Source organism: Prionailurus bengalensis, chromosome B1 (genome assembly GCF_016509475.1).
Source record: "Prionailurus bengalensis isolate Pbe53 chromosome B1, Fcat_Pben_1.1_paternal_pri, whole genome shotgun sequence".
NCBI classification, from domain to species: Eukaryota; Metazoa; Chordata; class Mammalia; order Carnivora; family Felidae; genus Prionailurus; species Prionailurus bengalensis.
This window is the reverse complement of record NC_057344.1, coordinates 53,976,698-53,995,330: the sequence shown is the minus strand read 5'-3', so window position 1 is coordinate 53,995,330 and position 18,633 is coordinate 53,976,698. Positions and strand designations below refer to the sequence as shown.

The window sequence follows — 18,633 nt, the reverse complement described above, 5'->3', positions numbered from 1 at the left end:
TGATTTTTGTCTGAATCAATTATCACAATGATGATTCCACATGTGGCTTTCCGAATTCCATCATTCCATCTACATTCATTAGTTAGCACTCTACAGTAAGAGAAGTTTGTCTTCCGCATTACTTATATCAGTATAGACAAGTAATGATTTTGTTCAATGGGTTACCATGCATTAACATCACTATTTTGATGCTCACATTACACAGATTGGGTCAGTAGGAGCCCCTAGAAGTTAGGCCATGCATCCTTTTGGCAAGTCTCCATCATGATTTGGGTACTTTCTCACTTTCTGGCATAAGGCATTCCAGACTCATCTGTAATTTCTTGTTCCAGTATTTGACTGAGGGCTTTCTCTAAGAATCCTTTTTGTTTTTTTTTTAACTGAAGAATGACTTTTAGAAACCAAGGATCTATGAGCACACTGGGTGTGCTCATTGTTTCCTGGGTATAACTACTTATAGGCCCTCTTAGTAGGCAGAGTTAGGAATGATATACATACATATATAACTAATATATATGATATATGATATATATACATATATATGATATGTATATTATATATAATTATGTATTATATATAAATTATGTATAATAATATAATATATATTATATAGAGAAATATAATATATTATAATGTATTATATAATTATTATTATATATACAACATATATATAACTTACCTATCATCTATCTCTGTATCTATCATTTATCTATCTATATTGAAAACATGAATTCACACTGGCATCTCTAATTCCAACTCAATATGACAGGGTTCACTCTAGTTTTCACTCTTTTCATGATGTAACACTTTCTTGGACAGTGACAAACTTGTCTGATTCTTTAACATATATTTGAAGAGTCTCCCCGTATGTAACTAGTATCTTAATTCCGCTGGTCCCCTCCAGCCTCAGCCCCATTAATCCCAGATGCCTTACTGACTCGGGCCTCACACCCAAAGTCCCCACTGGCTGCCTTGGTCCTGACCATGTCCTTGACCCCTGGACTCTGGTCCTGCCCACCCCAGCCAGCATCGTTGACCCTGACTACCCCCTTAGCTCCACAGGGTCTTCCTGTCTTCTGCCACTTCAAAGGTAAGAAAGAGAATATAAAGAAAGGAAAAGGAAAACAACAGAACAGAGAAATTTAAAAATTATTACTATTTTGGGGGTGCCTGGGTGGCTCAGTCCGTTAAGCATCGAACTTCAGCTCAGGTCATGATCTCCATGTCTGTGGGTTTGAGCCTCGTGTTGGGCTCTGTGCCCACAGCTCAGAGCCTGAAGCCTGCTTCAGATTCTGTGTCTCCCTCTCTCTCCGTCCCTCCCCCACTCACACTCTCTCTCTGTCTCTCAAAAATAAACATTTAAAATTATAAAAAAAAAAGTATTACTATTTTTGATAGGAAAAAAAACACAAAAAGAAGCGAAGCGAAACAAGGGAACGTAAAAAGGAGGAAGTATGTCCCTATTTCCTAGAAACAGATTCATACAGACCAAAGACCTTTGGAGGGAACAAGTCAGTAACCTTTAAGAAACTGCTTTAATTTTTCTCTCAGCTTAATGGTGTGGTGATTTGATGATGCAATTGAACAAATGTTGCGGTATGTCAGTTGCTTAAGGATGAAAATTTTCTGTAAGTTTTAGTATCTTTTCTTATTGAATAGGTATGTGCCTGTATTACACACAGTGTTGTATCATGAAAGCAATATCAATAAAATCATCACCTTTTGTGCCATGAGCATGAGATAATTCATTTTGTTAGATAACTTAGTCATGCCAATTAGATGTGGGAAAAAATATTCTCTCATTTGCCAGGAATGAGATTAAGAATGAAAGATATTTATGCAAGGCTTTTTTTTTTTTTTATTCTTCCTGGGAAATGGATAATTACCTAGAACTTTGCTTCCCCACTGATAGAAACAAATGTCCCTTCCCTAAGAAGATGTGGATCCAGGACAGCAGAAATATAGATGAGATGCAAGCAAAGATGTACTAATTACTTCTTGGAACTCAATGTACCTTAGAGATCAAAATCTTATGCTTTAGAAATTTGACTATTTCTGTGCTGTCTGTATATTCTGTATTTTTTCTCTCTTCATTCTTCATATTTAATGATGTTATTTTTGTCAGATGTCAACATTTGGAAACCTTGATCAAATTTAGGTTGTGGTTCAAGGGAAGTCTATGATGGGGAGAGAAGTAAATACTAAAGTGAAGAAAAACCCCTCTCCCACCCTTCTCAGTTGGCCTTTTAGGTCTCAGGCTAGACTTTGCCCAAGTCTGGTTCAGAATCCCATGGCACTTGTGCTTAACTGAACACACTGCACTGTAATTGCCTATTCTTATTCTCTTTCTGTTTAGACTCTTTGCGGGCAGATGTCATCTCTGAGTTGTTCACCACTGCAATAATGTTTGGCATGTGTGCACATATTTGCTGAATAAGTGGACAGATAAATGAAGGCGTAAAATGTTAAAATACAGGTGAAAAATGAATCACAGATGATGATTTATGTGTAGCTTCGCTTTCTGAAGTGATGTTTTGTTCATATCTTGGAATGGATTAATTATCTTTTAAAAAGAGGTCATTTCTTGACGCTTACAACGGTGTCAACCTACATATGAAATATGCCAACAAGGGAGCCCTCAACATCTCCTCCTCTATCTTAAGTGTGACTTCCAGGCATTTTATTTCAGGGCTGTACTAAGTGTCCAATTGTTTATAAAATATAGATTTACACCTCATGAGTTCTACAATTTGCCAGAAATCTTTGGCTGCCCTCAAATACATACTGTCCTGGAAGATATAATACAGATTTCAAAAATGCTATCTCAGGCTACACCATTCCTGGAAGAATATGACTCACAAAGTATGTGCTCATTCTTTAACAACCTAAATCTATAATGTTGTGAACCAGAGATAAATCAGAAATTTAATTTCCGTATTAATCCAATGAATATTTCCAATGACAACAGAGATAGGTATATGTCATTTATGCCTGCCAGGGTTCTGCTCATTGTGAACAGCTCCCGAGTGTTAAGCCTGAAGGGCTTACTTTCCTTGTCCTCTTCTCTGACCCCATTCGCCAATTTCAACTCTTTTTCTCCTCTGCCACCCTCACTGCTCATCTCGGTACAGCAAACTCAGGATGTGGGAAGTTTGGAACTCTAGGGATAGTAACTAAAATATGGACAACGGTTCTTACTCCAACACATGCACAACATACTCATGATATACAACACACCCCACGTGATTCAGATTCATCACCGTCTTTCCATCCTCTACTTGTTGCTGTCTCTTGGGGAAGACTTACTCCAATCAAGAGGCAGTTCATTCCTCTGAACCACCTTGTCAACAGTCCCAACGTCCAATGTGCTGTTGGAGCCATGGTTCAATTTTATGCAACAATCCCTTCTCGATATTACCCCTTGAATAGAAAAGTATGAGAAAATAAAACCTAAACATTTACTAATTAAATGCACCAGTCAGGAGGACCTTTGTCCTGGAGACCCCTTCGAAGCCACCGTACTGAAGATTGCTTCCTTCTTGGAGCCCACTCTTCCCAGGGCTCCCATGACCCATGTTTTTCAGGTTTCTCTTCCTCTGCTCTAACACACTCTGCTTTGGGGTCTCTTCCTCCTCATCCTGAGTTCTTCAGGAATACAGTCCAGCCACTCTTCTATTCTAACTCTGAAGTTTCTCCCTATTCAACCTCATCCATTACCATGGATTCAATTCCTCCTTTGTGCTCATGGACCCCAAATCTAGTTTTGCTGACTAGACCACTCTCTAGCCAGCTTTCTTACCTTTTGGATGTCCCATGCACCTCAAATTTACTCTGACTAAAAACAAAAGCTATGGAGCACCTGGGTGGCTCAGTCAGTTGAGTGTACGACTCTTGATTTGGGTTCAGGTCATGATCCCAGGGTTGTGGGACTGAACCCCACATTGGGCTCTGCACTGAAGATGAGCCTGCTTAAGATTCTTTTCTCTCTCCCTCTGCCCTGCCCCCTGCTCTCTCTCTCTCTCTCTAATAAAAAAATAAAAATAAATAAGAAAAACAACAACAACAACAACAAAGCTATGAAGCTCTACCAGAGTCTACCAAACAAATAGGAAACAAACACAACGGCCTCCTACTCCCCATTAAAAGGCTATACTCTGAAGTTGTTCATACCCACACTAGAAGTCCTCTTTTTCTCTCATATCAAAGACCCAGCCCTGTTATTTATACTTTCTTTCTACTTCTCAAATTTATCATTTTCTGTCCTTCCTACGGCCATCCCATTGATCCCAACCACAATAATCTGTTCTTCAGCCCCTCAACTCTATCCCCGACATAATTACAATAAGTGATTATTTTTAAATGCAAATCTATGTCTCCTTCCACTTAAACCTCTTCCTGTGCTTTCACTTAATTTAAAGTCTCAAATCTGTTTTAGGTCAAGCCCTTCATGATTGGCCCCCACATTACTTCTCTTACCACATGCATTCAATCTTTTTTTTTCATTCAACATTTATTGAACACCATTGATGTACCCAAGTTCAGTTCTTAGTGTGTAGTTACAGAGATGAGTGAGATAAATAAAATCTGTCTTTAATGGAACTTACATTCCATTTGGGGAAATCATACAATAAAAACACAGATATAATTTAAAAGAAGTGCAACAGAGAAACCACAATGGGGTAATGGGAAGAGAAGGGCAGGGTGAAGAGAGTTATGCTAGATAAGGATGGTCAGTGAAGGCCTCTGAGGATTGATATTTACCATCTTATGCCACTTCCTTACTTGCTTATTATGCTCCAACTATACTTCCGTTCTTTTATACTTTGGAATCTGAAAGCAACTGACAAACCTCATCCTGCCTCATCAGCTTTTCATCCCTCTTATTTTCATCTGGAACATTCCTTCTTTTGGGTTTCCTTCAGGTCTCAGCTTCGACAAAATATTCTTAGGGAAACCTTCTCCAGATGTCCAGACCAGGACAGGCTTTCTCAGCTTCTACCTCCCCTTTCCTTATAGAAACCCTTTCCCAGTCCACTCTTCACAATTGTAATTCTATGTATTTATAGGCAAGTTCTACAGGATGACTGGTGGCTAGCACCACTTGAATGTTATTTATTTAGTTAATTATTCTATTTCACAATCTCTAAGTGCTTTCTATTTTTCAAAAACCTTAGCTACGGGGATACCAAAATGAGTATGTTCTGGAGAATTTCAATGAGAAGTATCTATACTGATATTCTAACAAATTATGTCTAAGCAAACATCAAATTATTCATCTTATTATTGACCTAGCTCCACCAGACTGACATCTTTTTATGTATCTTTCTCCTTTTAGGCTAATATATCCCATGGGCTAAGACAAAAGCCAGGTCTTATTCATCTTGGTATTTCTAGGACCTAGACTGTGTTCATCATGCTCTGCATTCGCAGGTCATGTTGAATTGATTCCATGTCACATGGAAGGACTTCAAATCACCAGCCATTTATTATTAGAGAAAAATTATAACACTTAACATGCCAGGAGGTGTTCTTAGTAGTGTCCATAGAACTACTGAATCTTCTTAGTTGTTGTCTAAAATTAACACTTTCAATCCTCACCATTGAGGAAACTACTCCCATCTTAAAGATGAGACGTAGGCACAATAAAGTAACTTGCTTAAGTAAAGTAACTTGTCTCATAGTAACTGTTATGGACTGAATATGTCCTTCCAAAATTTAGACATTGAAATCTCACCCCCAAGGTGACAGCGTTAGGAAGTGGGGCCTTTGGAAGATGATCAGGTTGTAAGGGCAGAGTTTTCATGAATGAGGTTAGTGCCTTGGAGGAAGGGTCGCAGAGAGCTCCTTCATGCCTTTTACTAGCTAAAGGATCACCATCTATGAACGAGGAGGAAGACTCTTACCGGACACTGATTCTGCCAGTGTCTTGATCTTCAACTTCTCAGGCTCCAGAGCTGTGAGAATAAATGTCTGTGGTCTTTACGTCACCTATTCTATGGTCTTCTGTTATAAGAGCTTGAGTTGATTAAGACTGCTACCATGCTGCAAATCCAGATTTGAATACAACTCCTCTGGTTCCAAAGCCCACAAACTTAACTACTATTTTCTATCACCTAGGTTTTAGGCTGCTTCTTTTTAGGCTACCATTACATATCGACAACTGTGAACGCACTAAATAAGAATACTCTCTGTAGTTCAGTATTCCAGCCTCTTTAACTTTTATCTGGTAGTTAAGACTGAAATCAGTACGTGAAATACATATTGTAAGGTCCTCTCTATATGCTGATTCTAAAATCTTACAAACAGCTTCCTAGCAAACAATGTAGAAAAAGAGACATGAGCGTTGTATTTACCACATAAAAAAACCAGTTGCTCTGAAGAAGCAAAACCAGATCAGGAAAGCATTTTATCTTCTGAAATGCAATGAAAGTCCCCTCAACAACATTCTTGCATTAGTTAAAATGAAGTGTTTTTAGGAGCAGGGAAACCATTCCCTACTTGTCATGTGATAATCTAAGAAGAGATCAGTTTGATAAATTATCATTTGAATATGCAAAGCTAGGTTACTGCAAGGCCTTGTCTTTCTCATTCTAAAAAATGTTTTATAATGTAGAGAAAGGAATATAAGAATTATTATGTTCTATGGACTTCTTATGTCAGTTTTTTTCCCAGAAAGATTATGCATTCATTCTACTTTTAATGTTATCATTAGAAAATAGAGACAGTCTGCTTTTTGTGTCCCAAATATATATATATATATAAATATATACATATATACATATATACATATACATATACATATATATATACATATATACAAATACATATATATACACAAATACATACACACATACACACACACATATATATACTGATAATGATAAAATACAATTATATATTAATCTATATTAATAATATATATTATAACTATATATTATAATATATATTATTAACATATATTATATAATATATTTTATATATATATATATATATATAATTGGACTTTATCATTATCAGTCACAGTCATCCTGGCTATAAAGACTAGAATCAAATGACCTTGGGGAGCAATCATGTTTGGGGAGCTTGCCTAAGCCTGAATTTCTCTACATCTATCCTACCAATGATGCAAGGAAGTAGGTATAAGGATTCAAGCTAGGATAGGACACAGTAATCCCCAAATCTCCATAATCCCCATAATCCCCAAATCTCACTGGCATGAAACAAAGAACAATAAAAGACACTGCATGTCCACTTTGAATTACATGGTGACTCTTGTCACTGTCATTCTTACTGGGACCTCAGCTGATAGGGCAGTCACTATCTGGAACATTGGCAGCGGCAACAGTACAGGAAAACCTGGCACTGGTGGGTCTCGTGTTTGCTAACAAATACTCCAGGCTAGAAGTGGCACAGCTCACTGTGTTTGAAACTCATCAGCCAGCACTCCTTCCGGTCAGCCCCTACAGTAGAACTAAGAGGTACAATCTTACCATGTGCCTGGAAGGAAGAGAAAGCCAGCACGAGTGGCAGACGGAGTAGGGGTGGGAAGGTTTCCACTAGTTTTATTTCTGAAACAAAAACAAGGATTCCGGATTCCTACAGGTACAGAACTGAGGACAGTGTGGATAGGATCTAATCATGGTTTTACGATGTCTCCATAGAGAACTACAACAGCTTTGTTGAAGAGCAAAACTCACTGCTTTATTTAAAAAAAGAAAAAAAACACCAAAGCTATTAATTAATTAAAGTGCGGCAGAAACCTCCCTTGATCTCCAGCCAAAAATTTCCTCAAACCTTAGTGTCAGGTCAGAATTCAGTAAAATCGATTGTGACGGGATATAGAAAATAGAGTCCAGGTAGCATTCCAAAGCGCTAACGTAATCTAGGACAGATGGTATATTGCCTACCTGGTGGCAAGTAAAGACAGGCAGGCTGCAAGCCAAATTTAGGCACGGGAATAAGTTTGCCCGTGCTACACAGTGCCTTGAAAAAGAAAAGGAACGTGCTTCTAAGTATGGAAGGCACCTCCCAGTTAACCATGGTGCTCATCTCCACACTTAATAACTATACCAGAACACTCTGTGGTTAACTTATTTGTGCCTATGCCCTCTGAAGCCATTTGATTTTGTGTTCTCAGAATTCAAAGTAGATGCGTTGCGTACATTTCAGACAACCCTTCATAAATATATTTACCTTGACCCTAGCTTTTGGTAAGATTATTAAGTAGCAGAAATTTTAGAACACATTCCTTTACAAAGTCATTGGGTGAGTTGTGTTACAAGTATGGCACCAAACGGTGTAGTCAAGAAGATGGCCAAGATACATGCCTTTACTCCGCATAGAGGTGGTTGAAAGGATTGTCTACTGGGACCAATAATGCCTTAGATTACAGCTCACAGATGACAGTGCATTAGTGAGTAAATATTATTAGACTATAAGCCAGACTACTTATTTACAGTAAATTATAGTTATTAAATTACAAATTATAACTAAGACTATTATTAGCCAATAGTTTCCAGAAATAGACTTTTAAAATGCATTTATAAGCAACACGACTTAAATTTAAGAACAAGAAATTGATTAGACCAGAACCAGGAGTTGAGGCTCACAAAATCTCATACAAACCTACATGTTGGCACTCCAGGGAAGGGAAGGGAAGGGAAGGGAAGGGAAGGGAGATTTTCCAGCAAACATTTGAGAGTGAATATTTTGTCAATTCTCTTCTCAATCTAAGTTTGCTGTTTTTGAGAAAGAGGCAGAGTAAAACATCACATTATATTGCTTTTGATTAGCTAAAATAGCCCTTTCATTAGGGTGATTTTTCTCACTTTAATGGCAGTCAATCTTGGTAGATACTCCCAGTTCCTTAGAATTGTCAAGTAAACTGTGATGAACAGTTCTGGCTGTGGAATGGACAAATGACTCAAGCATACAACGAAGTGCTTTTCTTCTGAGATACACTGAAAGATTTCCTGCCTGTGTCACAGCTTTTTTCTGGGAATTTTCAGATCACACTGACTATTCCTCAATCTTGGTTTTGTAAAATCCAGATTGTGGTATATTTGATCCTACATTTCTCCCTGGTGTAAAACCCGTATAAGAACTTTCCATTTTGTAACTTTTATAGGAAAAAACATTAGTCTCAAAATCATTTTGAGCTTCTTTTAAGACCTAAGACGAGAGAGAGACAAGAATAAGAACAAAGGAAAAGAATAAACACTGTTTTAGAAATAGGTGTTAAAGTAGTATAAATTGGATATGGAAAAATAAAAGAAACTATGTGAAAAACTGTTTTCTTGGAACACCAGGCAGTGAATCACACAGCATAAGATTTTGTGAACTTTGCCATTTATCACCCTGGGGAGCTACTCCCAACGGCCCAGGCTAACTGCTGTTGCATTCATACTGATTATGACCTTCAGAAACCTTAGAAAATGAATGCTGCTTCAAGTACAGTATTTCTTTTCCAAATAAAGGTTTTTATTTTAAGAGATGCAATCATAATACAGCAGAACTGCATTATTTCCTAAGTAATGGACTTGGCCAATCCCTCCAGTCACCAGATAAGAAAGGTGCAATCACAAAGGCTAAGGGATTTGGAAAGGTCATCTACTTATCTCTGACTTCTCCCTCAGTTATGGGAGTTTTTCCATCATCCCTTCTACAGGGTAAGGCTGTTATGTTTAACATTTAAATAAAACTGTAAAATCTAGATACCAGTGGAAATATTTCTTAGGTGCATGCTGTTAGTTACTGGCATTTCTTTATATATTATCTGTTTTAACTGCTCAGTTAAGGATGAATTATACCTGTGACTTCTTTCTCCTCTGTATTTTTGTACAGGAGTCTCTTTATTTCCATAATATTATCTTTGTTTTAACCATATACCTTCCTAGTCCCCTTTTCTCTGAGTTCTAAGAGCCTTCATTTACAACTAGAACTAAGAGTTCTAAGACCTTCATTTACAACTTCAAACAGGAATCATAAAGACAGAGGAAACCTGTTAGTTGCTTAACCACACTGATTTAGGGACCATGTTCTTTATTCCGCTGGTGAGAGGGAGTTGTACTCCATTTTAATCTGTCTGGAAGGTTTGTGGTACGAGTCTAGGATATATGTGAATGTGGAAAAAGGAGTTACTAAAACATTATTTAGGTAAAATTGTCTCAAAGTGGCATATACTTGTTTTGCTTTTAAATTTAATCTGATGCCAAAGCCATTGTATTTTATCATTTTCTAAATTTAAACTTTGTCATTTGATTATGTGCTTTTTCATAATTGGACCATCAGATTTAAGAATATATGCAGTGGCTCTGACTCTGTGTCACCTCTCAGAAGACAGGCTTGATACTTGTTAATTTTCAGTTTAGGGAGATCTAGGAAGCCAAGTAAATGTAAATTTATGTTAACCAAGTAAATGTAGATCTAAGGTTAAATGTAAAACCAGTGATATTTATCAATTTCTATCCTTATTATAGGAACTACCCTATGTTTAGGAATTATCTGTTTATAGATAATAGATAAAACACTAATAAAATTAGATGACATACACATGCATTATATTCTGTGATTTTTAACAAAAAAGGTATGAAGAAATGACTCTTTCATTTTCTATGCCTTTTTATTTTTTATTTTTTTCCCTAGGTGAATATAATATGAAATCAAACTCTTAGTATATTTATGCATAAAAAAAATAAATGTATTGCTTGCATCAGATATTCTATTATAAGTTGAATACAAATGCTAATGGGGCACCTGGGTGCCTCAGTCAGTTAAGCATCCAACTCGGTTTTGGCTCAGGTCATGATTCTCACAGTTCGAGAGTTTATTTGGTTTTTTTTAAAGTTTATTAATTTATTTTGAGAGAGAGAGTGAGAAGCACAAGCAGGGGAGGGACAGAGAGAGAGAAAGGAAGAGAATCTCAAGCAGGCTCCCTGATGTCAGCACAGAGCCTGGTCTATATCCTACAAGAGATCATGTCATGAGCTGAAATCAAGAGTCAGGCACTTAATCAACTGAGTCACCTCGGTGACCCAGCAATTTACTCTCCTTTAAAACTTCATTTTTTTTTTTAGAAGAATGAAAACTAATTAGATAAGAACACAATAGTGAGTATAAACCCTCCAGGTTTCTTTCCATCCTTCTCTTTTCAATGCAATCTCACATACAGATCTTTGTGTCCCCACACAACCATCGTATCCAAATAAAAATATAATAGTTCAATTGCTATTTTCTAACATTTGTAATCACTTCTATAAGTTATGTTTTTAGGAAGAGTGAAAACTTAATATAAAAGCTATCTTTGTTATATCTTCTAAAATCAATATTTTTATTACACTGTAAAGTAGATACTTTCAATCTTTAATTTTTGTCAGTAACTTGGTGATTCTCAAGTGGAAAAATATGGTTATACACAAGAGTAATTCACTTGAATTTTTACATTCCTTTAGAAAGACATGATAAAATGACAAACTCTCTTCTTTTCCAAGTTTAGACTGAGTACTAAGTAAATGTTTAAAAGTTCTTGTCTTTAAATATCTGGATGATATTTACTCAGTAGACATATATCATGTGCTGACTTAGGTTCTGAGGATAGAACTATAAAAAATCTTTTGTTCTCTCAAAAATTTACTTCTGATGGTTTTCCCAAATTGGGGGAAAAAAGCAAAAAGAAATTATTTAAGATAAACAGCTTTTAGTGCAGAATTTGAGATTTTCAAAGCCTACAGGCTTCTGAGCTTGTGTGAAATATTTAATTGACAGTCCACCTTTGAAATTTCTAGTGTTTCTTATTTTCTAACTTAGTAGCTCTGCTCCAAATGAGATGCCCATAGTGGTGAGGGCAGAGTGGTATAGAATCTTCCAGGAACTCCTCACTCTTTCCTCTCCCCATCCCATTTTCTCCCCTTGTTTTCTTGAGTATTTACTAATATGGCAGAGTCAGGTCTACGAAAGGAGACAGACAGTTTTAACAAACCATTGTCCCTAAGGTAGATAAGGTTATTTCTTGACAATCCTTTTTTTCTCCTTTCCTGTTCAAGGTTACCCTGTGGGTGGAGTCCATTCCCCACCCCCTTGACTTGGGTTTGGCTATGAAACCTGGTATGACTTAACAAAATGAGAACAGAAGTCACTCTGTGTCAGTTCTGAGCAAAAGCACTGCAAGTTCCTGCTTGCCTTCCTGCTTTCCTACACTCCTCCGTGAAAAGAACATGCTACCCACACCTCCACTCCCAAAATGGGGAGACACAGGGAACAGAACCTACTCCACAGCCTAGATCCAAGTCCCCCCAAGTCAGCCCATCTCAGACAAACCCAGAAGAGAGCTGCTCACAGGCAGCTAACAAGGCTGTGAGCAAGAATAAATGTGATAAACCATTGAGACTTGGGGATTGGTTGTTACACAGAATAACTGCAACTTAACTATACTGAAATGGTTTTGGGTTCTAAGACTATATTGTGTTAAGAGCTAGGGTTTGGATGAAGTTGGAGTCTAGAGATTCTCTGGCCTCTGCCAAGCTTGTGTCTGGGTGTGTGGGGGGGGGGGTGGGGGGGCACATGCACATACATCTGTCTGTTCAGCATGTTATCTTTATTCTCTGTTATTACAATAAGTTTGAAACTCATTTTTAAAAGACTAATCTAGGGTGTGCATGGTAATATTTGTGTACTTCTGCAGATGATATAAAACAGAAAACATGTAACAAAGCTGGACCTTTGCTGGTCCCAATGAAAGAGAATGAAAAAGGGATAGGAGTAGGATTTGAAGAAGAAATAACTGATCTTTGAAAGCAGGAAAGAAAGGGTAAGATGTATGTGATATTGCTATATAGCTGAGATCTTCCCAGAATTCCCTCGTGCAGAATCTTGCTAGAACCCATAATTTCCAAATTAAAATTATATTTTGTCCCTTCTACCAATCTTCTCTATTCTGATCCATCTCTAGACATAATAAAAAATATAATTCCCTCAGTGCCAAGATTTTAACTAGGTATTAGTATAAATCAAATATATACCCAAAAATAATTAAATGATTATTACCATCTTCTCTTTCACCTCTGATTAAACCTGAGTCTCCTGGGAAGATTGCTTTTCTAAATGTAAAAAAAAAAAAAAAAAAAATCACAAAATGTTGAGATCTCAGAGTTTGGGAGTAAAGTTTTAAGGTGAGTGGGTCTTGCCTTTAATTCAGCTGTCTAATCTATTCTGTGTGTGTGTGTGTGTGTGTGTGTGAGAGAGAGAGAGAGAGAGAGAGACTGAGAGAGAGAGAGAGAGAGAGAGAGAGAGAGACTGAGAGAGAGGAGGGTGGGGAGATGGCCCTGGGAAAAGAAAAGAAAAAGAAGACTGAATATTCAGGTTTATTTCCAACTGGAGGAGGAGGGCCAACCACAAATACATCTTTTTCCCTTCTTTCTGGGCTTTCTTTCTTTCTTAGGAAAATCATCTCTATTCTGTTTCCCTATCCAGCTATAGGTTTACTCCCTGAAGTCTGAGGCCTGAGTGTCCCCTGTCATAATGTATTTCACTTCCAAATACATTTTTCTTTAAAACACTTACCTCTTTCTAAATGCATCTGCTACTCTCCACCTCTATGGCTATCAGTCTAGCCAGACCATCACCTGCTCTAGACTACAATTGTTTGTTTGGAATTTCTCTGCTTCCACTTCTACCCTTTCTATCTGATCTTCAAATAAAAGTCAGAATGATTACTGCTCTCATTAAAATCCCTCCAAAATCCACTAAAAATAATCCTGATCTTCATTAAGGTTTATAAGACCGTCCATGACGTGGCTCCATGATCATCACCATTTTTTCCCCTCGCTCATTCTGCTCCAAGCACACAGTGTTAAAGAGTGTCCCTAAAGTTATACAACTTTATAAAATTGCTGGCAATAGGCTGTATTGTCACCCTCTTCTTGTCACCTAATGTAGGCCCTGCAGAAACTCCATATAGTTCCACATTCCAAGAAATGAATCACAGGGGTCTTTTTGCTTTGGACTATTACATGCTTGATTTATTATGACACTGTAGAGGGCAATGCAACAGGAAATATCAGAGAGGAATCTTTTCAGCTCTGCAGTTCTCAAGGTGCTGGCTAAGGTATATCCTTTGAGACTTTCCAATTTTCTACCCTGACCCTTACTTGACTGATTTCCAAGCTCCTTCGTATCCTGCAGGAGATGCATTGGCACACAGCCTGGACAAAACACCAAGCAATTACCATAAATTAATGATTTATTGTTTCTTCCTCTTCTGTCTGATAATCTTCTATTGGTTTCCTGAATTTAATTTTGTTTTCCTACTTCCTAGATTTTGTCAGTAGGAGAATGGTGGATATTTCAGTGGCAAGATTTTTAGACATCTTGAAGCTTCTTTTGTGAGGTTGAGAATATAGCAGGCCTTAAGGTGTAGGATTTAGTCATCTGTTCCCAAAGGCAAGTGTGGGCCCTCACCTCTTGTCTTTCTAGCACCCCAAAATCACAGGATAAAAATTTCATTTTTCAAGAGATTTTCTCCTCTTTTGAATGATCTCTTTGAATAGGTTAATTCTTGTTTATCCTGGATCATCAGTGCTTCCCTTCCTAAATTCTAATATACATAACTGAATATGTTCTGGGGCACCTAGGTGAGTCAGTCAGTTAAGCATCTGATTCTCGATTTGGGCTCAGGTCATGATCTCACTGTCCATGAATTTGAGCAACACATCAGACTTGGGACTCTCTCTCCTTCTCTCTTTTCCTCACATGTGCTCTCTCTTACTCTCTCCCTTTCTCTCTCTCTCTCTGTCTCTAAAAATAAATTAATAAACTTAAAAAAATAATAACAATACTTCCAACCTCCCATTCCTTAACTATCACAAAGCCTAAAATGATATGGTCACTTTCTCTTAAGATATTACTTTGCTAATCAATTATTTTTTTGTGAGTTGGAATTAAATCTGTTATCACATTTCCATTGTGGTCATTGTCTCTATGATTTAAGAGATGTAAAGGCTTTGTATACATTATGTATATAATTGAACTCATAATTGAAAATTTATTCCTTCCCTGAGATCATAGTGAAATTAATGATCTTTTTAAAAAATATTTCTTATATCTTAAGAAAAAGTATAAAGACATCCCAAGATTTTCTTTCTTTTTAAAAAAAACTTGTGTCTCTATTCTTTGTTTTTAAAAAAAAAAATTGTTGCTTTCTTTATTTCTGTTTCTTCCACTCAGACCTTCATGCTCTCCCAATTCTGCCTCAATGTCTGTATTCAAATGTCTTTATACTGTGTCTCATAGAAGCTGTTGCTTTCTGAAATGGAGCATTTTGTTCTCTTCTTTCTAGTTGACAACTTACAGAATGAAGGTGCTTTCATTTTTGTTTAGCTCATGAAGAAAATCAATGAGTAAACTGGCAATTTCCTTTACAAATTGACTATAGGACTTCAACTATTTTAATCAGAGCCCTTGAGACATTTATACCTATATAAATAATCATTGAGACTTATTAACTTAATCTTATAAGCAGACTTATAATTTTCACTTGAACAATATTTTATAAAGCACTAGTTGATATGGATCATTTTGAAAATTCAATTAACTGTCAATAAAAGTAGACTTTATTTTGAAAGACAACCATTAAATTTTATCTAGGCAGTGTGAGCATTGTTAAATGTCAAGTTCTTCCTATATGAAGTAACATTTTAGTGATAAAATGTCCTGCCATCAGCTTTTATTTATTTAGGCATTTTAATCTAATAAATTGAATCATACAATGTGATTCAGTAAGAGTTAAGGAAGCTGTGACCGTAGATTTATAATTTGCTTGGCATTGCAGATAGATAGCATCAAATACACAAGAAAAGCTACTATATTCTATTACATCTCTATGATCGTAATGAAAATAATAGTGAAGCTTGTTGGAAGCTAGACAGGATTACTTAATTTAGATACTAGAAATTTTTCCTAGAAGTCATTTAGGAGAGGAAAATAATTTTCTATTGCTATTTTGGTAAATGGATTAAAAAAGCTTCCTATGTTTTATTTCAGCATATGTTGTAAAAGGAAATATTGGGTTCTTTTATAAACTTCATAGAGAGAACAGTTTATTTTAATTCTGGCTGCTCAGCATGGACTAAAATCATATTAGATAAGCTTTCCTTTTTATTGACCTATGGCAACTTAAAAGCCAGAGGAGAAAAAAAACCCCACAAAAATAATAAATGCTACATATAGCACTATGGGTGCCCTCATACAATACTTGTAGGAGTAACTGCTGTGAATTTTTCTTGAGATACATTTGGCAATACATATCAATACGTACAGCTATTAGTACAGTGAATCCAGTTCTAAGAATTTATACTAAGGAAACGTGCAAAGTATATGTAAAGCTATATACACACACACACATATATATATATACATATACATACACATACATACCACACACACATACATATTCATGAATATAATGTTCATCATATTAAAGTTCATTATTGTGTCAGTCCATTAGTAAGCATGTTACTATAGCAGTACATCCAATGCAATGGAGTATTGGGCCACCATGTAAAGTTACTGTGTAGATTTAACTTACACACATGTTTTATAGATCTCTAAATGTTTGAAAATCTATAGATTAAAAAATTCCACAATGTATAAGAGTGTTACTGATATTTAAATAACTGGGGATTATAACACAACTGCAAAGGAAGATATCATTGGTTTACGGAAATCTTCCCCATCTATTTCTGTGATTTACAAGTTTTTTTCCTTGGTTATATATTACCTTAAAAATTAGTAATCAATACTATATCCTGTTGACAAAGAAATGACGAAAGCTGGCAATTGTATCTATGTGAATTTTCTAATGTAAAAATATTTTCTATCTACAAATATTTGTGCAAATGTATGTGTATGTCCATTTAGCACACTTACCTTTGGTAAGGACGCTCGAGATCCTGAACTCTGTGTGGTCATAGTCAGAACAGTAGTTATTCCCAAGGCTACCCTGGCTGGAGCAGCATCCATATTGATCCAGAATGAAACCCAGGATAGAATCACGATCAGGAGACTGGGAATGTACATCTGGATCAGATAGTATCCCATTTGTCGTTCAAGATGGAATCGCACTTCTATACATGTAAATTTGCCTAGTTGGTTGTAAAATAAATGCAGCAATTGGTAAAAATAGGTCTTTGTATGGTATCAAATGTCACATTTTTTTTTTTATATTCTGTCCTAAAATTTTCCATGACAGTGAGAAGGGATTCTAAATCATATATGCAAATTGGTTTCTGAAAATATAGTTTCCTTCTTGTTCTGTAAGCATCTGGAAGCAACATGAGAGTATACTTACCAGGAAATAGTTTGTAATCTTATTACTTCACATTTGATTAGCACTTCCTACTTTGAAAGTACTCAAACATCTATTATTTCACTTGATTCTAGCAATTGTTTCTGAGATAATACAGGAGAAGTGTGTGTCTATTACATAAAAACCTTCTTTACTCATTGATGGGTCTGTTTAGTACTTATTTAGAGCCAGGTGCTATTTGGTCCAGAGGCCTTTACATTTACTTTAAACTAAGTGCTAAAGGAAAAATTCAGTTGAAGATAAATACTTCCTTAAATGTAATTTATATAAATTATGCATTAATAATTTGGAAACTATTAATGCAAAGAAGAGCAAAACATGTTATTTTCCATCAATAAATTTGATCATAATTTAAAAACACACTAAAATAACCTGAGATGTATTTGCTCTATATATTTACGACATGTGTCTCTATTATGGTAAGTAACTAATAGAGGAATTAATTATGTCTTAGTTAACCATTTTGTTGTTATCTCTGCTTACCCTCGGACTATAGTTCTTAGTGCTATTACCATGTTATCTTTCCCTAAAATAACTCTTTATCTGAATAATCAAATTCTTGGTTTTATTAAGGTCAGTGAGTTAACATGCTGATCTTTTTTTAAGTGACATTCTCTGATCCAGTTGTGAAAGAGAATCACAGAGCACATCCAAGAAAATTAGTAGTGTATTCTTAGATAAGTTTCAGTGCAAAATTTCTAGAAATGTGGCTTGAGCCACGTGCTACTGTGATGCATGGGACAGTCGCTAGATGAAAGGATGGATGAGATTTCAGAGCTTAAAATCCCTAACAAAGTTTCAGAAACTCTGGGGAAGTTAGATTCCACTCTTTAGTGTTTAGTGATCAGAAACATACATGCAAGCCATCTATGATCTTTTCATCAATTTATCAACTACAAACAGAATGCCTAGGAGCGCCTGGGTGGCGCAGTCGGTTAAGCGTCCGACTTCAGCCAGGTCACGATCTCGCGTTCCGTGAGTTCGAGCCCAGCGTCAGGCTCTGGGCTGATGGCTCAGAGCCTGGAGCCTGTTTCTGATTCTGTGTCTCCCTCTCTCTCTGCCCCTCCCCCGTTCATGCTCTGTCTCTCTCTGTCCCAAAAATAAATAAACGTTGAAAAAAAAAATTCAAACAGAATGCCTAGAAATTCTTGAAATATATAAAAATAAATTTAGATTTTTAAGATTATATTAAAACAAATGGGCTCTGTGCTGACAGCTCAGAGCCTGGAGTCTACTTCGGATTCTGTGTCTCCCTCTCTCTCTATCCCTCCCCC

The 18,633-nt window shown here is 36.4% G+C and overlaps 1 protein-coding gene across 2 annotated transcripts in view; it reads right to left on the bottom strand.

Annotated features, from left to right (window-relative positions):
• The window catches only part of GLRA3 (glycine receptor alpha 3), a 202,434-nt gene that overhangs the window by 19,356 nt on the left and 164,445 nt on the right, over nt 1-18,633 (bottom strand). For both annotated transcript variants that reach the window (XM_043565360.1, XM_043565367.1), the window contains exon 7: nt 16,921-17,135. In XM_043565360.1, coding sequence (XP_043421295.1) covers nt 16,921-17,135 — 215 coding nt within the window. The remainder of the gene's footprint in view (nt 1-16,920; nt 17,136-18,633) is intronic.